Source organism: Oncorhynchus gorbuscha, linkage group LG23, assembly GCF_021184085.1.
Source record: "Oncorhynchus gorbuscha isolate QuinsamMale2020 ecotype Even-year linkage group LG23, OgorEven_v1.0, whole genome shotgun sequence".
In the NCBI taxonomy this organism is placed as follows: Eukaryota; Metazoa; Chordata; class Actinopteri; order Salmoniformes; family Salmonidae; genus Oncorhynchus; species Oncorhynchus gorbuscha.
In genome coordinates, this window is record NC_060195.1 from 48,038,767 (window position 1) to 48,059,791 (window position 21,025).

At 44.1% G+C, this 21,025-nt stretch overlaps 1 protein-coding gene across 11 annotated transcripts in view; it reads right to left on the minus strand.

The window, feature by feature from the left end:
- Nucleotides 1–21,025, minus strand: part of prom1a (prominin 1a) — a 122,799-nt gene that overhangs the window by 15,692 nt on the left and 86,082 nt on the right. For all 11 annotated transcript variants that reach the window (XM_046323204.1, XM_046323199.1, XM_046323196.1 and 8 more), the window contains 10 exons: nt 18,838–19,067; nt 18,585–18,659; nt 18,158–18,221; nt 17,722–17,881; nt 16,054–16,206; nt 15,701–15,824; nt 15,481–15,584; nt 14,479–14,563; nt 13,155–13,301; nt 8,741–8,812 (listed from right to left, as the gene is read on the minus strand). In XM_046323204.1, coding sequence (XP_046179160.1) covers nt 8,741–8,812; nt 13,155–13,301; nt 14,479–14,563; nt 15,481–15,584; nt 15,701–15,824; nt 16,054–16,206; nt 17,722–17,881; nt 18,158–18,221; nt 18,585–18,659; nt 18,838–19,067 — 1,214 coding nt within the window. The remainder of the gene's footprint in view (nt 1–8,740; nt 8,813–13,154; nt 13,302–14,478; nt 14,564–15,480; nt 15,585–15,700; nt 15,825–16,053; nt 16,207–17,721; nt 17,882–18,157; nt 18,222–18,584; nt 18,660–18,837; nt 19,068–21,025) is intronic.

The window sequence follows — 21,025 nt, forward strand, 5'->3', positions numbered from 1 at the left end:
AATATTCAACTTTTTGTTGGAGGTAAGAATTCAATATAATCATTTTCGCTGACAAGCACAAAGTCTTGAATCTTTTTTTTACCCCCTTTTCATGGTATTCAATTGGTAGTTACAGTCTTGTCTCATCGCTACAACTCCCGTACGGACTCGGGAGAGGCAAAGGTCGAGAGCTGTGTGTTCTCAAACACAACATAGCCGCACTGCTTCTTGACACAATGCCCTCTTAACCCAGAAGCCAGCCGCACCAATGTGTCGGAGGAAACACTGTACACCTGGCAGGCGTGTCAGCGAGCACTGCACCTGGCCTGCCACAGGAGTCGCTAGTGCGCGATGGGACAAGGACATCCCTGCCAGCCAAACCCTCCTCTAACCCGGACGACATTGGGCCAATTGTGCACCGCCCAGTGGGTCTCCCGGTCTCCTCCAGTTGCGACAGAGCCTGGACTCTAACCCAGAATCTCTAGTGGCACAGCTAGCACTGTGATGCAGTGCCTTAGACCACTGTGCCGTTTTATATATCAACTCATACACCCTGTGTCATGGAATCGGTTCATCAAAAAAACTATTTTGCAATCTTTATGGCACCGCTGTCAACATCCTGGTCCTCAAATGAAACTGGTATACTTTCCTATTTATGCTATTTTTATTCCCCCACCAGTTCTGATCCTTTATATTGGGCAGACAGACCAGTTCCCTACCTCCTCCCGCTGCGACCCACCTCCTCCATTTTTGGGGTATTGCTGTATTCAATTGTTTTGTATTCTTGGATTGAGCAGACCTTCCCATATGAATCTGATAACTCCATGAAAGACATAACTCTACCATTCTAATTTACAATATAATTGAAAAACGAAATGCCCTTTTCAAACATCTTTCCCATAACTACATGTGTTTTATCAACCAGCACATTTGAGTTCAGCCATAATATTTGTTCTATCTTTTCAGGGGGATGAAATTGAAATTGTAGCCAGATCTGCAATGCTTGTTTGAAAATAGTGTCATTTTCGATTAATTGAAAATGAGACATGGCAATCTGCACAAAAGCAAAAAGGCAATTTTTAAACGATGGATGAGCTTTTCTTAGTTCTTATTTTTTAGTTCTACTTGAGAACTATTTAGGGTTGAAGTAAAACTTGAATAAGTGTAGCTTTTAGAGATATGACTCGGGCAATTTTTCCATAAATAGACAGGTATTTACCGCTCTGTGGTTGCAGGATCTTGTCTATTTTTACAAGTTTTCTATTGAAATTCATTGTGGAGAGCTCATTTATATATTTTGTGATATAAATACCAAGAATGTCTACTTCACCGTCAGCCCATTTTACAGGTAAACTACAAGGTAATGTTAAAGTTCTATTTTTTAAAGATCCAATATGCAATATTGTACACTTATCATAAATAGGTTTTAGTCCAGAGAGTCCAGAAAAGTTTAGACATTGCAGGTGTCACGAGTCCGACCGAGGGTGGCTTCCCTTCCCGGTCGGGTGGCGCTCGGCGGTCGTCGTCACCGGCCTATTAGCTGCCACTGATTGTCTTTCCTCCCCCTCCTTGTATGTTTATTGTTAGCACCTGTTAGTGAATGATTAGTTGGGCTGTATTAGACAGCCGGCCCGCCTGTTTCTTTGTGCAGGATTAATTATTGTGACCTTCGCTTCTGTAGTAGAGGAACGTGTTTGTTCCTGGTCGTGTATTTCGGTTGTACTATTTTCGTCCCCCGTGTTTGGGGCAGTTTGGTTGTGAGCACCCTGTGTTGCGTTTGTGCATTAAAGAGCACAGCATTGCACTCTCTGTTTCCTGCGTCTGACTCCACACCCACGACACCCGGAGCGTTACAGCAGGGATCTAGCTTGCAGACTTAATATAAAACTTGAGACATCGGCATACATTGACACCTTTGTTTTTAAGCTTAAACCTTGGATTTTTAATCCACTAATGTTCTTATTTGATCTGATTTTAAAAGCTAGCATTTCGATGGCCATAACGAATAGATATGGTGACATCAGACACCCTTGTTTAACTCTCTGAGAAGTAGCTGCTATGTACTGTTTTACACTGGGGTTGCTACACATTACTTTTACCCATTTTCTAAGATAATCACCGAAATTGAAAAACAATCCAGGTATTTATGAATAAAATACAGTCTTACTTATTCAAAGGTCTTTCAAAAATCTGCTATAAATACCAGGCCTGGCTTCTTAAGTGTTTCATGATCCATTATTTCTAGTAGTTGTCGTATATTATCTCCAATGTATCGTCCATGTAAAAAACCTGTCTGATCAGGATGAACAATACCTGGTAAAACCTTTTTAATTATGAGCGAGCGGTCGCATCGGCACTTCGCTCCCGCAGGTAGTATAACTTTTTCATTACATTTCATTACATTTCATTATAGCACAACGGTTTGATTTGTCTAATCTTAGCAATTTCTTCTCAGCTAGCTACATAGCCGTCTTTGTATCAAAGATAATTGCGTAATTATCATATTTCGCCGTCCTAACGTAGTCTTCACTAGCCAACTAGCTAACGTCCACTGATTAGCTGCACTGGAGAAACTATTACACTCAACTGAACGACTTGATTAGTGTAGTGTTAGCTAGCTACATAGCTGTCTTTGTATCTTCGTATCCAAGATAATTGTGTAGTTTAGGTTTAGAGTGTGTAGTCTTAGAGTGATTATCTTAATTTACCGAGGTTAGCTAGCCAGCTATTTGTCGTCGCCGGTCGCATTCACAGGTAGTATCACATTTTCATTTCATTTCATTACAGTACAACGGTTTGATTTGTTTGATCGTAGCTAGCTACATAGCTAGCTACATAGCCGTCTTTGTATCAAAGATAATTGTGTAGTCTAGAGCGATTTTCTAGGTTAGATAGCCAGCTATTGTCGTTCTTTTAACGCAACGTAAACAACACTACTAGCTATCCAGCTAGCCCCCGAATAGCAGCACTGTCGAAACTATTACACTCAACGGAACGACTTGATTAGTGTAGTGTCAACAACGCACCCACTGCCAGCTAGCCTACTTCAGCAGTACTGTATTATTTTAATCATTTTAGTCAATAAGATTCTTGCTACGTAAGCTTAACTTTCTGAACATTCGAGACGTGTAGTCCACTTGTCATTCCAATCTCCTTTGCATTAGCGTAGCCTCTTCTGTAGCCTGTCAACTATGTGTCTGTCTATCCCTGGTCTCTCCTCTCTGCACAGACCATACAAACGCTCCACACAGCGTGGCCGCGGCCACCCTAATCTGGTGGCCCCAGCGCGCACGACCCACATGGAGTTCCAGGTCTCCGGTAGCCTCTGGAACTGCCGATCTGCGGTCAACAAGGCAGAGTTCATCTCAGCCTATGCCTCCCTCCAGTCCCTCGACTTCTTGGCACTGACGGAAACATGGATCACCACAGACAACACTGCTACTCCTACTGCTCTCTCTTCGTCCGCCCACGTGTTCTCGCACACCCCGAGAGCTTCTGGTCAGCGGGGTGGTGGCACCGGGATCCTCATCTCTCCCAAGTGGTCATTCTCTCTTTCTCCCCTTACCCATCTGTCTATCGCCTCCTTTGAATTCCATGCTGTCACAGTTACCAGCCCTTTCAAGCTTAACATCCTTATCATTTATCGCCCTCCAGGTTCCCTCGGAGAGTTCATCAATGAGCTTGATGCCTTGATAAGCTCCTTTCCTGAGGACGGCTTACCTCTCACAGTTCTGGGCGACTTTAACCTCCCCACGTCTACCTTTGACTCATTCCTCTCTGCCTCCTTCTTTCCACTCCTCTCCTCTTTTGACCTCACCCTCTCACCTTCCCCCCTACTCACAAGGCAGGCAATACGCTCGACCTCATCTTTACTAGATGCTGTTCTTCCACTAACCTCATTGCAACTCCCCTCCAAGTCTCCGACCACTACCTTGTATCCTTTTCCCTCTCGCTCTCATCCAACACCTCCCACACTGCCCCTACTCGGATGGTATCGCGCCGTCCCAACCTTCGCTCTCTCTCCCCCGCTACTCTCTCCTCTTCCATCCTATCATCTCTTCCCTCCGCTCAAACCTTCTCCAACCTATCTCCTGATTCTGCCTCCTCAACCCTCCTCTCCTCCCTCTCTGCATCCTTTGACTCTCTATGTCCCCTATCCTCCAGGTCGGCTCGGTCCTCCCCTCCCGCTCCGTGGCTCGATGACTCATTGCGAGCTCACAGAACAGGGCTCCGGGCAGCCGAGCGGAAATGGAGGAAAACTCGCCTCCCTGCGGACCTGGCATCCTTTCACTCCCTCCTCCCTCCCCTCCTACATTTTCCTCCTCTGTCTCTGCTGCTAAAGCCACTTTCTACCACGCTAAATTCCAAGCATCTGCCTCTAACCCTAGGAAGCTCTTTGCCACCTTCTCCTCCCTCCTGAATCCTCCTCCCCCTCCCCCCCTCCTCCCTCTCTGCAGACGACTTCGTCAACCATTTTGAAAAGAAGGTCGACGACATCCGATCCTCGTTTGCTAAGTCAAACGACACCGCTGGTTCTGCTCACACTGCCCTACCCTGTGCTCTGACCTCTTTCTCCCCTCTCTCTCCAGATGAAATCTCGCGTCTTGTGACGGCCGGCCGCCCAACAACCTGCCCGCTTGACCCTATCCCCTCCCCTCTAGACCATTTCCGGAGACCTTCTCCCTTACCTCACCTCGCTCATCAACTCATCACTGATCGCTGGCTACGTCCCTTCCGTCTTCAAGAGAGCGAGAGTTGCACCCCTTCTGAAAGAACCTACACTCGATCCCTCCGATGTCAACAATTACAGACCAGTATCCCTTCTTTCTTTTCTCTCCAAAACTCTTGAACGTGCCGTCCTTGGCCAGCTCTCCCGCTATCTCTCTCTGAATGACCTTCTTGATCCAAATCAGTCAGGTTTCAAGACTAGTCATTCAACTGAGACTGCTCTCCTCTGTATCACAGAGGCGCGCCGCACTGCTAAAGCTAACTCTCTCTCCTCTGCTCTCATCCTTCTAGATCTATCGGCTGCCTTCGATACTGTGAACCATCAGATCCTCCTCTCCACCCTCTCCGAGTTGGGCATCTCCGGCGCGGCCCACGCTTGGATTGCATCCTACCTGACAGGTCGCTCCTACCAGGTGGCGTGGCGAGAATCTGTCTCCTCACCACGCGCTCTCACCACTGGTGTCCCCCAGGGCTCTGTTCTAGGCCCTCTCCTATTCTCGCTATACACCAAGTCACTTGGCTCTGTTATAACCTCACATGGTCTCTCCTATCATTGCTATGCAGACGACACACAATTAATCTTCTCCTTTCCCCCTTCTGATGACCAGGTGGCGAATCGCATCTCTGCATGTCTGGCAGACATATCAGTGTGGATGACGGATCACCACCTCAAGCTGAACCTCGGCAAGACGGAGCTGCTCTTCCTCCCGGGGAAGGACTGCCCGTTCCATGATCTCGCCATCACGGTTGACAACTCCATTGTGTCCTCCTCCCAGAGCGCTAAGAACCTTGGCGTGATCCTGGACAACACCCTGTCATTCTCAACCAACATCAAGGCGGTGGCCCGTTCCTGTAGGTTCATGCTCTACAACATCCGCAGAGTACGACCCTGCCTCACACAGGAAGCGGCGCAGGTCCTAATCCAGGCACTTGTCATCTCCCGTCTGGATTACTGCAACTCGCTGTTGGCTGCCTGTGCCATTAAACCCCTTCAACTCATCCAGAACGCCGCAGCCCGTCTGGTGTTCAACCTTCCCAAGTTCTCTCACGTCACCCCGCTCCTCCGTTCTCTCCACTGGCTTCCAGTTGAAGCTCGCATCCGCTACAAGACCATGGTGCTTGCCTACGGAGCTGTGAGGGGAACGGCACCTCAGTACCTCCAGGCTCTGATAAGGCCCTACACCCAAACAAGGGCACTGCGTTCATCCACCTCTGGCCTGCTCGCCTCCCTACCACTGAGGAAGTACAGCTCCCGCTCAGCCCAGTCAAAACTGTTCGCTGCTCTGGCCCCCCAATGGTGGAACAAACTCCCTCACGACGCCAGGACAGCGGAGTCAATCACCACCTTCCGGAGACACCTGAAACCCCACCTCTTTAAGGAATACCTAGGATAGGATAAGTAATCCCTCTCCACCCCCCCCCCCCCTTTAAGATTTAGATGCACTATTGTAAAGTGACTGTTCCACTGGATGTCATAAGGTGAATGCACCAATTTGTAAGTCGCTCTGGATAAGAGCGTCTGCTAAATGACTTAAATGTAATGTAAATGAGTGCTATGCATTTCGCTTGTATTTTTACATCAAAACATTGAAGTGAAAGAGGCCTCCAGTTTTTAAGTTTTTAGACTGGATCTTTATCTGGGTCTTGTTTTAATAATAGTGAAATCAGACCATCCTGCTGAGTACGTGACAGACTATAATTTCTATAGGAGTAGTTCAAACAAGCTAACAATGGAGCTTTGAGTATATCAAAAAAGGCTTGATATACCTCTACCGGTATGCCATCAAGCCCTGGGGGTTTTCTAGACTGAAAGGATTTAATTGCCTCAAAAAGTTATTCCTCTGTAATTTGTCCTTTGCACTGAGCTTTCTATACATTTGTTAATTTTCATTTTTTTCCTAACAGTAATTGTCATTCAGTGGGTGAGGATAAGACGGAAAAGAAGGGTAAGACGGAAAAACATCTGCTTAAAATATTTAGCTTCCTCTTTTAAAATGTGTTCCTGTGTTAAAGATTCTGGAAGAATTTGATGCATTGATCTCCATATTCCATCCACTTTGCTTAATTTTTGTAATAGATTACATTAGATCATTCTTGAATAAGTTCCTCCAGTTCTTTTTATGTTCTTATTTTTTTATCTCTGTGGTATCATTTTTATTGCTATCTAACTGTATTAGTTTATGTATTTCCCTTGTTAGTCTCGTTTCTTTAGTCAGAAACTGCTTTTTATTATTGATGAACATTGAATTGAATAATTGAAACATTTAACGATATCCCAAACAATAAGGGGAATTTGCTGAACCTATGACTCGTAATTTCAGACTTTTGGTTCCAACCGCCGAGTCTTTGTGAGACGCAGAGTAGGTAAACTGATGATCTCGGATGTTCCCACCGTGAAGCATGGAGGAGGAGGTGAGATGGTGTGGAGGTGATTTGCTGGTGTCACTGTCAGTGATTTATTTCGAATTCAAGGCACACTTAACCAGCATGGCAACCACAGCATTCTGCAACGACACGCCATTTCATCTGGTTTGCGCTTAGGGGGACTATATATTTTTTTTCAACAGGGCAATGACCCAACACACCTCCAGGCTGCGTAAGGGCTATTTTACCAAGAAGAAGAGTGATGGAGTGCTGCATCAGATTACCTGACCTCCACAATCACCTGACCTCAACCCGATTGAGACGGTTTGGGATGAGTTTGACTGCAGAGTGAAGGAAAAGCAGCCAAGAAGTGCTCAGCATATGTGGGAACTCCTTCAAGACTGTTGGAAAAGCATTACAGGTGAAGCTGGTTGAGAGAAGTCCAAGAGTGTGCAAAGCTGTCAGCAAGGGAAAGGGTGGCTACTTTGAAGAATCTAAAATATATTTTGATGTAACACTTTTTCGGTTACTACATGATTCCATGTGTGTTATTTCAGTTTTGATGTCTAATAAAAATAAAGAAAAACCCTTGAATGAGTAGGTGTCCAAACCTTTGACTGGTACTGTATATAAACACACAGGTTCCGATGAACAAACACATACGCACACACGCTCACACACAGATGTCATTCAAATACCCTTTTGTAATCTAGTCCTACAATACATACATACATACATACATACATACATACATACATACATACATACATACATACATACATACATACATACATACATACATACATACATACATACATACATACATACATACATACATACATACATACATACATACATACATACATACATACATACATACATACATACATACATACATACATACATACATACATACATACATACATACATACATACATACATACATACATACATACGTACGTATAGATTTATAAATATTTAGAGCAATATGCAATCTGAGCAAAACTCTACAATACACAGACCTACTTAGTATAAGAGACTGCCTTAAATCAATGAATGTAATGCGGCATAAAAACGACATAGTGAATCCACAGAATTACATACAGAATCAAATAATTTATAGGATCTCCATGGGTGAACCAGTCTCAGTGTCCAGCGAGTGTGTGTCTTCTATGCCAACAGGAAAAATGAGTACCAGAATAGATGGGCACCAAATTAATACTAGGGGGCACAGGCATAAGCACATACCACCCCACAGAACACCACTTTAAACTAGCTCCATTGCCACATGGCAGGCGTAGGAGGACCCAGAGTTGGACTCAGCAACATTTTGGGCCATGAATGGGGAGCTTGTGTGAGCCTCAAACCCCGGCCCCCCAAAGGCAAGGCAGAACATTAAAAAGTGCTTCCACAGACTCCTTCAGTGTGTGTGTGTGTTTGTCGACAGCAAACCGCCGGCGAGGCTGTGCAGTTGATAAAGACACACGGAGCTTTCACAGTTTTAGATCTGAACTTCCATTCCATTTGATCCCGGTCTTGGATCGTGGTGTAAAATGCAACTGTAAAATGCAAGTGCCTTGCAACTGGTACACTGAGAAAACATTGTGTGGATGGTTGGAGCAGTCTTGATTTTTTTTTGGGGGGGGGGGTTGTTGTATGTTCCTCTCACCATAAGGTCTGTCTGTGCCTCGAGCTCATTGGCGTACGACAGCAAGTCCACCTGAGTCACCCCTTTGTTAACCTGAAAATGAACAGACATAGGATAATAATGCAGTATGACTCTGTTATTTTGCATTATAACACTTGCCATAAACATGTATGACCCCCCTTAAAATGTATTTTCATCTTACAATTGCATAATATAGAGTCAGTTGTGCAACATAGAGATGCATAACATGTTACAAGCCTTATAATAACACACTATAAAGGCTCATGCACGCTTATAACAAGTCATAAAGCATTATAGCTGTCGGTTTTAAGTAAAGAGTTACACATGCTGCAGTAAGAGGCCATAAGACGACCGTGTTCCTTGGTGACTTAATGTTCTCCTGAATTCAACAGTAAAGAGTTACACATGCTGCAGTAAGAGGCCATAAGACGACCGTGTTTCTCCTGAATTCAACAGTAGAGTTACACATGCTGCAGTAAGAGGCCATAAGACGACTGTGTTTCTCCTGAATTCAACAGTAAAGAGTTACATGCTGCAGTAAGAGGCCATAAGACGACCGTGTTCCTTGGTAACTTAATGCTCTCCTGAATTCAACAGTAAAGAGTTACACATGCTGCAGTAAGAGGCCATAAGACGACCGTGTTTCTCCTGAATTCAACAGTAAAGAGTTACACATGCTGCAGTAAGAGGCCATAAGACGACCGCGTTTCTCCTGAATTCAACAGTAAAGAGTTACACATGCTGCAGTAAGAGGCCATAAGACGACCGTGTTCCTTGGTAACTTAATGTTCTCCTGAATTCAACAGTAAAGAGTTACACATGCTGCAGTAAGAGGCCATAAGACGACCGTGTTTCTCCTGAATTCAACAGTAAAGAGTTACACATGCTGCAGTAAGAGGCCATAAGACGACCGTGTTCCTTGGTAACTTAATGTTCTCCTGAATTCAACAGTAAAGAGTTACACATGCTGCAGTAAGAGGCCATAAGACGACCGTGTTTCTCCTGAATTCAACAGATTATTCAACAGATTCTGATAGAGAAGACATATACTGAACAAAAATAGAAATGCAAAGTGTTGGTCCCATGTTTCATAAAAGGCCACTCTAAAATGTACAGTTTTGTCACGCAACACAATGCCACAGATGTCTCAAGTTTTGAGGGAGCATGCAGTCTGCAGGAATGTCCACCAGAGCTGTTGCCAGGGAATTTGGTTTATTCCTTTACCATAAGCTGCCTCCAACATAATTTTTGAGAATTTGGCAGTACGTCCAACCAGCTTCACAACCACAGAACACGTGTATGGTGTTGTGTGGGCGAGCGGTTTGCTGATGTCAACATTGTAAACAGAGTGCCCCAAGGTGGCGGTGGGGTTATGGTATAGGTAGGCAGAAGCTACAGACAGCGAACACAATTGCATTTTATCATCCTGAGGCCCATTGTCGTGCCATTCATCCGCCGCCATCACCTCATGTTTCAGCATGATAATGCATGGCCCCATGTTACAAGGATCTGAACACAATTCCTAGAAGCTGAAAATGTCCCAGTTCTTCCATGACATGGATACTCACTAGTCATGTCACCCATCAAGCATGTTTGGGATGCACTGGATGGACATGTACGACTGCGTGTTCCAGTTCCCGCCAATATCCAGCAACTTTGCACAGCCATTGAAGAGGAGTGGGACAACATTCCACAGGCCACAATTAACAGCCTGATCAACTCTATGCAAAGGAGACGTGTCGCACTGCACGAGGTAAATGTTGGTCACACCAGACACTGACTGGTTTTCTGATCCACACCCTTACCTTTTTTTAAAGGTATTTATGACCCACAGATGCACATCTGTCTCCCAGTCATGTGAAATTCATAGATTAGGGCCTAATAAATGTATTTCAATCAACTGATTTCCTTACATGAACTGTAACTCAGTAAAATTGTTGAAAATGTTGCGTTTATATTTTTGTTCGGTATAAATAGTCTGAGGTATAAGGGTGGAAAACTGCCAACTCTATAGCTTATGGAACACTGATTTTGGCAAGAGTAGCTATAAACTATTCAATCTCTAGAGATACATCCGTAATTCCACGATATTCATTTAGCAGTGGAGCACAGCCACTGTGAAATCGTTGCCTTCACCGCAAAATAAATGCAAGAATGATTACCTAGCTTGTAATTCTAGAAATGTAGCCAACTCTATTAACAGATGTCAAGCTGTATGCCCAAGCAAGACCCCAGGAAGACACCAGCTGCCGTCCGCTCCCTGGTAAAAGATCCTACATCTGTACGCGCATATGTAAAGTCTTGGCCCTCATTCGGTACTGTAAAGCCAGGAAGGGATGTCTGTAGTATGTTACATGAAGTCAATGGAGCAGTTACACATTCTAAACACAGAGGCAGATTGTAAATGAGTACATCAGACTTTTTAATCATCTTGCTGGTCGATCCTCGCAATTCAATCACACAATTTGCATGTGTGTTACTTAAACCTGTTAGATATCACTGTAATCAAAGTCAAGGGCGTACTACAGAACAAAATCCTGTCATTCTTATCTTATCTCAAAAGTAAAAGGCGGGATAAATCCTGGGTTTTTCCATTACAGAAGCAAAATCCTACATCCCATTCTGTTATCCCGTCGTAAATGTACGTCCTAAAATGAGATAAGACGTGATTTGACAGTTATGGATGTTTCTGGAACACCTACCGCGGTTACTACCGGTATTTAATAAATTCCAATAAAGTTATTTGCCAAGATAAGTCAAGCAGGTTAGCAGGTTAGCATCTGAAATGATACCGGTCTTTTTGTTGAGTTGTGTTTTGTACGAGTACGCTAGTGTGCCCCTTGAAGGTACAGTGCCCTCAAAGTATTCAGACCACGTGACTTTTTCCACATTTTGTTACGTTACAGCCTTATCCTAAAATGTATTAAGTACCAAAAGAATCCTCAGCAATCTACCGCATAATGAAGAAGCGAAAACAGGTTTTTTAGAAATACCTTATTTACATAAGTATTCAGACCTTTTGCTATGAGACTTGAAAATGAGCTCAGGTGCATCTGTTTCCATTGATCATCCTTGAGATGTTTCTACAACTTGAGTCCACCTGTGGTAAATTCAATTGATTGAACATGATTTAGAGGCACACACCTGTTTATATCAGGTCCCACAGTAGACAGTGCATGTCAGAGCAGCGGCCTCCATCATTCTTAAATGGAAGAAGTTTGGAACCACCAACTCTTCCTAGAGCTGGCCTCCTGGTCAAACTGAGCAAATGGGGGAGAAGGGCCTTGGTCAGGGAGGTGACCAAGAACCTGATGGTCACTCTGACAGAGCTCTAGAGTTCCTCTGTGGAGATGGGAGAATGTTCCAGAAGGACAACCATCTCTGCAGCACTCCACCAATCAGGCCTTTATTGTAGAGTGGCCAAACAGAAGCCACTCCTCAGTAAAAGGCACATGACAGTCCACTTGGAGTTTGCCAAAAGGCACCTGAAGACTCAGACCATGAGAAACAAGATTCTCTGGTCTGATGAAACCAAGATTAAACTCTTTGGCCTGAATGCCTACGGTGAAGCATGGTGGTGGTAGCATCATGCTGCAGGGATGACCCTAAGCACACAGCCAAGACAACACAGGTGTGGCTTCGGAACAGGTCTCTGAATGTCCTTGAGTGGCCCAGCCAGAGCCCGGACTTGTAACCCGATCTAACATCTCTGGAGAGACCTAAAAATAGCTGTGCAGCAACGCTCCCCATCCAACCTGACAGAGCTTGAGAGGATCTGCAGAGTGTGCCAAGCTTGTAGCGTAATTTCCCAAGAAGACTCGAGACTTCAACAAAGTACTGAGTAAAGGGTCTGAATACATATGTAAATGTGATATTTCAATTTTTTAGGAAAGGAAGCCAAAGTAGACTATTATTTATTTATCCTTATTTTACCAGGTACGTTGACGGAGAACATAATATATTTTACAGCAACGACCTGGGGAAGAGTAACAGGGGGAGGAGAGGGGTGAGCCAATTAGAAGATGAGGATAATTAGGTGGCCATGATGGTATGAAGGTCAGATTAGGAATTTATCCAGGACACGATAAGTGCCATGGGATCTTTAGTGACCACAGAGAGTTAGGACACCCATTTAACGTCCCATCCCGAAAGACGGCACCTTACGCAGAGCAACGTCTCCTTCACTGCCCTGGGGCATCGGGATGTCCTTAGACCAGAGGGAAGAGTGCCCCCTCCCTGGCCCTCCAACACCACAACACAACTCACTATTAAGGCGAAAGAAAGGACACCATACTTTTGACATAAAGGAAAGAAGAAAAGTGGAGGAAGCCACATTAAACTATAGAAGAATGCTAGGAGACCAGGGGAGAAAGTCATTTTGGATTGAGATGCCCCCTCAATGCCAGTATAATACCTCCTCTAGATAGGCTGCGTAGTTGATCCTGTTGACGCCCGTCTCAGAGAAGCCAATGAGGTTCTGCTTCCCCTCAGACTCCAGCAGAACGATAACTCTCAGGTCAATCTTCACATCGTTAAACATCTTCCCCACCTCCTTGGTGTACTGGAAACAGAGAGGGAGAACAGTCCGTTTACAAAAAGGATAAGCAATAGCTATGAATGCAGTATGTATTGGCTACATATGTGTTATGACGCAGGAGCTAGTCAGTTTGTTTACGCCATATAAATAGACCATACAAATGGAATAGAAATAGACTTCAATGGTCAAGACCACTATTTCAGAGACAAGCCTAGAACAAACTTGTTTACACATTAGACCAGCCAGTGTTACACAAACCCCTTTGTTTTTGATTTGTGTGTGTTGGGGGAAAGGACTCTGTTACCCTGGCAACATAAACTTTACATTGAGACCCATTCAAATTCTTAATTGATACAGAGTACAGATTAGGATGGCCTGTTTTCGTTTCATTTTGTAACATTGGACCAAAAAATACAGTGAGGAGTTTTTTTTAAGCCTCAAGCGACACAAATCTTCAGCAGCAAAGAATCTCATTAAAAACCAGAGGCTGTAGCATTCAAATAGAAAATATGACAAGATATTATCATTATATTTGAATGTGCTCCATCTAAAAATTGGCAGGTGAAATCAGAATAAAAAAAAGACACGAACATGAACATAGGAAGAACTGTAAATACAGCCAATTTGTGCAATGTACTGTAACTTAGGCTACACTAGCCAGCTCAGCTCTATTGCTAGTCCGTACAATAACAGAAGCAAGATGATCTTGCCAGCTGGCTGACTAATACAGAATGGTCCGGTTGGTTGACACTAGACAGGACTGGCATCACGTCAAGGAAGTCCCAATGATACAAGCTGAGGTAATGGTGAAGGAATCCTAACGCTACAGATCGCTAGCCTGCTCTTTGTTTTGGCAAGGATAACACCATTTAGCTGATGTTAATGAATCACCATTAGGAAATAGAGAGTGTTAGCCTGTTTGTAATCGCCTGGGTCTGCTGCACACCGCAAGACTGTGTTTGCCTGCTGAGCTAAAGCCTAGGTATTGGATTCACTCAACGAGCTGACATCCCTCTTCAGGCCTCAGTGTTTTCATTTGGAATATTGCGTTGGTTACATTGTACCCGGCAAGCTAAACCAAGCGCAAGTATTAGAAAGTACTCGGTATGTAAGCCCAGGTCGGACTAGGTGTGAGTTTGACTTTCATGCACAGGTATGCAGAATGCAGTACAGTGAGTGCACACTGCATGTGAATACTGACCAGGCTAGAGTTTAGGAAGGGTGTGACATTGAAGACTTTGTCCAGGCGCATGGCAGAGTAAATACCTCTGTTCTCCTTGCAATTACTGAGAGAGGAGAACAAGAGAGGGAGAAAAGAGAGAGAGAATGAATCATCGTCACATGTCCATTCATACATTGTTTTTTGGTTAGCTTGCTCTCTCGGCCGCCATCCGGTGAATACATTTGGAACCTCATACACTCTCCTTAACTTCGTATTGTTGCCTTCCAGTCATTTTACAAGCAGTGTACTCACAAGTCACTCATAGAGAGCTTTTCCATAGCAATAAAATCAAGTCAGCATGGCCAACGTTTCCCATTTGTACACATTCAAGGGTGCAAGGGTAAAGTAAGAGTAAAGGAATACCTATGGTCATGTCTGTACACACTATCTCATGGGTCACTTTTTGACTGGGCAGGAGTAGCTGAGGCAACTAAACTATATTTAAGCAAATATAGTATAGTAGTATATAGTATAGAACAAGGCAGTTAACCCACTGTTCCTAAGCCGTCATTGAAAATAAGAATTTGTTCTTAACTGACTTGCCTCAAATAAATATTGTCATATATCCCATGGCTTTCAGCCAATCAGCAACTAGGGCTCGAACAACCCTGTTTCTAATAGGGAATACAACGTGATGGTTTTACAACACAGATTTGCTGCCTGTTCTAATCGAGAGATGATGAAAGTTGATGAAATCTAGGCCGGAAAGAAACCTCAAGCATTAAATCCCTCTCCCTAGTTTCAATCTTTTAAATAATTTACTAAGCAATGTCAGAGAGAATGTGAGGAGACTCCTGTGACATTTATTCCAGTCAAAAAATACCACAAAACAGAAATAGCTAGTGTTATCATCCAGTTCGATTCATAAGTAATCAATATAGTTCTCCAGTAGGTCTATGTAAAACATAAACCATCACTAGAACACACACAGATGAATCCCCAGCAGGAAGTGGTACATACATACATCCTGTAAAGTATTACCTGTAGAGACTCTCCACTGTGAGATCCAGGTCTGAGTCATTGTACATGTACCCTGGGATGAAGTTCCTCCACTCAGGGTTCACCAGGTGAGGAGTGTCCAAAACCTGGGACACAAATGACTAGTAAGACCATCATTCAGTTTCTCGACCATTATTATACAGCAAGACCATTTACAATACCTAGACAGTCTCACATTAAGAGTTACCACATCATAACTTGCCTTGAAGAGCTGCTTGGTGTGGAAGGGCTCGCAGACCAGCTTCTCCAAGTTTCCCCCGACCAGAAAGGTGGCGGTCACCACTCCCATCAGTATCCAGGAGAAGAGGAAGCTGAAGCCCACACCGCTGTGGAGAGACACGCATAGACAGATAGACAGACAGATGCCCAGCCAACCAGTCAGTCAGCCAGAAAAACAGCCTGTCAGCTGGCCACAATTTGTCATTTATTTTTTATTTTACCAGTTATGTTGACTGAGAACACATTCTCATTTACAGCAACGACCTGGGGAATAGTTACAGGGGAGAGGAGGGGGATGAATGAGCCAATTGTACAGCCTGCCAGCCTACTACTCACGCCATAAGCAGGGTGCCGCCGGTGTTGGAGACACAGCCCCGTGTGGTGGGGGAGGCATGCTTGTCATAGCCTATGGTGCCACACAGTATGGCCAGGAAGTTGAAAGCAAGGATGAGAACCACCATGCAGCACAGGCCAATACAGCAAATCCACCTGTAGAGAAACCCTGGAGTCAGTACATCATGACGAGTAACGATGGATAATAACGATGGAGCTACAGACTACGTTCGGGTAGAGGTCTGGGTAGAGGTCTGCACGGGACTGATTCCTTCATCCCGCTCCAGAAGCTTTTCACATGGCTCCCTCAGCTTTTCATACCGCACCTGCCGGCTCCCGCTAACTTCTTGTCCGACTCCCACCCGCTCCCACAAGAACTGGTCCCGAGCCTGACCGTAGTCCCGCAATGTTATTGTAGGTGTATGAGATGCTGCTTGCTTTGCAGCCCCCCGGTCTCAGCAATTTTGCCACCTTAAGCCAGATCAAAATGCAAAAATAGCCTAATAAATAGGTTAAATTACCAGAGATTCACACCAGGCCAATTATATTACACTATTGGTATTATTGGGTATATCAGCCAATAGGCTAGACCTACAGTAGTTTGAAAGAAAGCAGAGTTGGGGTTGAAATTAGAATAGGAGCGCACTAGACTTAAGCTAGGTTTTGCATAACTTTTAAGAGTGGCACGATCTGCAGACAGAGTAAAATAAATGTGTTATCAATGTTGATTTCCAGTCAATGTTGGAGCATAAACTATAGCCTATCTTATTTAGGAAGGTGATTCCCTTGGAACGACAACTGTCCCGTGGTCTGTATTTCTCCGCCCATGCAGCCTACAGGCTATTTACTGAGGCCACACATTGGGTATACACACAGTTGATCTCACACACACAACAAAAGAAAGGAGGGGTAGGTTATTGAACTTGAAGCAACAAAAATGTGGCTATTCATTTGTGAATATTTTGCGACAAATTGTTGCTCTTAATAGGCTACAATAGACACAGATTTGCAGGCATAGACAAATAAATGTGTTATCAACAGGATATTTACTTCCAGTCAATGTCGGAGCTGTAGCCTACCACTGGGAAGTACATTTCTCCGCACACGCAGCAGACTTCATCGATACCACACATAAGGCACATTTGATCTTGCACGCCCAACAAAAGAGAGGCGAGGTAGGCTGAACTTGAAGCAGCAACAAAAATGCTCTCCATCCAAAGTAGTCTGTCTGACCGCCTGCTCCCGCCCGCGGCATGAAAAATGCATGGCGGCATCACAACGCTTTCTGTCGCGGCCTGTAGGTTCCATGGGCACCCAGCGGCAACGCAGCCCCCCATCTCAGGGCTCAATCAAATGTAATGGGTGTAATAAGCACAGCTGGTCAAAGAGGGCAACATCAGGAGGCCATGTACGCGTGGGCAGGTCCAGCGTATACTTAAAAGATAACTGACTAAACAAACTCCTGATTCATTATTACATTATGTCACAGTGACCTCTGCTGCTTGGAATGATGCAATAACTCCCGACGATGTTCAGTTAAAAACAGAAATGTGTTTGTTCTAAAACTCTGAGCACATCGTAGGCCCCGGTCAAAACTATTACACTGTATAGGGAATAGGGTGCCGTTTGGGACGCCCGGTTTGTGAAGCGAGGCCCAGTTCCCGATTGTACCTGTAGAAGTCGATCTGGTCGATCTCGGGGTAGGAGTCTTCTATCTTGGAGTGTGTGTGACTAATGAAGTTGGTGAAGTTGGCCATAGTGCTGTGTACAGGGAACACCTTGGAGAAGCTGCTGATGTTGGTGCCGATGATGTCCAACATGCCCCGGGCTCCTGGGAGAGAGGGAGGCAGAGGCATTGGTGAATTAATGGAGTAATACAACCTTATATTTTGGGGTACTGGGGTAAGACAGTTCAGGTGTAGGTCATTAATTGGAATATGGCAATTGGTTTTATTAGGCGTTTACCTTCAATGAGTATTCATACCATACATGATTTGACTGATTTGGTAATGCAAAGTTGAACACTCAAAATTATATAACCCTTCATATAGTTTCTTCTGAAACTTTTTAGGAGCATTACATGAGGTTAAAGAGAGATGTCACTCACCCTCGAATACGTTCCTCATCTGGTCACTCACCATGCCTGGAGTGTCATTGAATGAGGAGTAGCCCTGTTTGGAGGAGAAAGTACAGGTGTGGGATCTAGTTGATGATTGCAAGAAAAATGCAAACTTGTAGTGTATTTGAGGTTTAAAAGAGGCTTCTAAAGTTTGTAATTTCCACTTTAAAATGTTAGACTTGACTCGCACTAACTAAAAATATATCAACCCCAAACAAAAATGGAAATTCATTATAATCCACACAATACTTCACATTTCCTGTTGCTGCAGGATTATTTTCCTGCTGTGAGAAACTGGTCATTAAGATTCCACATCCATAGAAAGGCACGTCTGCGACAGTATCACAAATACATTTTAAAAAATGTCACAACTTCCAATTTTAACCTAAAGCTTTTGCAACATTTCTAGACTCACCTTTTGAATGATATTGCTGAGGTCCGTTTTCATCAATTGATTCAAACTTTCCAGCTGATTGTTCATATCAGGTAACTGCAGCACATCACACACAACACACACTTACAACGTGATTTTCCTCAGGCAGCGCAGCACACACAATGCGCAAAAACACATGCTAAATACACCAGATGGCAAATAGTATATTGCTATACAAATCAAAATATCACTGTATGACTATTATTATCATCTTCAATAAAGCGGGCCAGCTTACCCGGGTGAAGTTGGCGCTGACGTGGAGCTGTGCCAGGGAGCTACGGATGGAGAGGCAGAGCTGGGCGGTGGTGGCGTCCGAGTCCTCGTCGTTGCAGCCCGGGTCGTTGAGGGTTCTATTGAGGCTGAAGCGCACCAGGCTCAGGTTGAAGTGGAGCTTCCCTGTCGCCTCCTGAAGAACCTCCAGAGACATACTCACATTCTCCAGGGCGTCTTTGGTCTCCCGCATGGCTTGGGATGGGGACGGGGTAGGATGGAGAGGTGGTAAGTTTGTGTGAGAGTGCAGTATAGACACACACACACACACACAAATGTACATGGCATATTCACAAAAACACTCAATGTATGCACACGCAAGTACATACACACACACCAAATACACGCACACATGCACAGTCATACCCTAGCCGTGATTATACACACACACAAAAACACACACATTCACACAGGGGCAGCAATTAGAATTGAACAGCTGAACAATAGTTGCAGGTTCAATCCACTGTTGGAGCAAGATTGGAACTTGTAAGGCCATAAACTTAATACATTCATATCGAGTCATAATTAAGATGGCACGCAAGGTAAGTTTGTACAGTTCCAAATACAGTGGCAAGAAAACGTGTGTGACCCCTTTGGAAATACCTGGATTTCTGCATAAATTGGTCATAACATTTGATCTGATCTTCATCTAGGTCACAACAATAGACAAACACAGTCTTATTAAACTAAAAACACAAACAAATATAGGTTTTCATGTCTTTATTGAACCCACCGTGTAAACATTCACAGTGCAGGGTGGGAAAAGTATGTGAACCCTTGGATTTAATAACTGGTTGACCCTCCTTTGGCAGAAATAACCTCAAACCAAACATTTTCTGTAGTTGAGGATCAGACCTGCACAACGGTCAGGAGGAATTTTGGACCTTTACAAAATTGTTTCAGTTTGGCAATATTCTTGGGATGTCTGGTTTGAACCGCTCTCTTGAGATCATGCCACAGCATCTCAATCGGGTTGAGGTCAGGACTCTGACTGGGCCCTCCAGAATTCTGTTGTTGATTTACTTCTGTGTTTTGGGTCGTTGTCCTTTTTGCATCACTCAACTTCTGTTGAGCTTCAATTGGCGGACAGATAGCCTTACATTCTCCTGCAAAATGTCTTGAAAAACTTGGGAATTAATTTTTCCGTCGATGATAGCAAGCTGTCCAGGCCTTGAGGCAGCAAAGCAGCCCAAACCATGATGCTCCCTCCACCATACTTTACAGTGTGGGTGAGGCTTTGATATTGGTGTACTGTGCCTTCTTTTCTCCACACATAGTGTTGTGTGATCCTTCCAAACACCTCAACTGTAGTTTCATCTGTCCACAGAATAGTTTGCCAGTAGTGCTGTGGAACATCCAGGTGCACTTTTGCAAACTTCAGACGTGCAGCAATGTTTTTTTTGGATAGCAGTGGGCTTCTTCCATGGTGTCCTCCCATGAACACAATTCTTGTTTAGTGTTTTACGTATCGTAAATTCATCACCAGAGATGTTAGCATGTTCCTGAGATTGCTGTAAGTCTTCAGCTGACACTAGGATTTTTCTTAACCTCATTGAGCATTCTGAACTGTGTTCTTGCAGTCATCTTTGCAGGATGGCCACTCCTAGGGAGAGTAGCAAGAGTGCTGAACTTTCCATTTGTAGACAATTTGTCTTACCGTGGACTGATGAACATCAAGGCTTTTAGAGATACTTTTGTAACCCTTTCCAGTTTTATGCAAGTCTACATTTCTTCTGAGATATCTTTTGTTCGAGGCATGGTTCACATCAGGCAATGCTTCTTGTGAATAGCAAACTCACATTTTGTGAGTGTTTTTTATAGGGCTCTAAACAACATCTCCAATCTCGTCTCATTGATTGGACTCCAGGTTAGCGGACTCCTGACTCCAATTAGCATTAGCTTTTGGAGAAGTCATTAGCCAATGGGTTCACATACTTTTTCCAACTTACACTGAGTTTGAGTTTGAGTTTATTTTTTATTTTTACAGGGATAGTGCACATTAATCAACGTTTCAGTAAAAGTGCCGGTTTTAGCCAGCCGGCTAATTTTCAACCGCAGTCCCTGGGCAGGTTATTAAAAACAATTACAATATAGACAATATCAACATAGAACAAGCAAGACATAGCAACATAGGACAAGCAAGACATAGCATA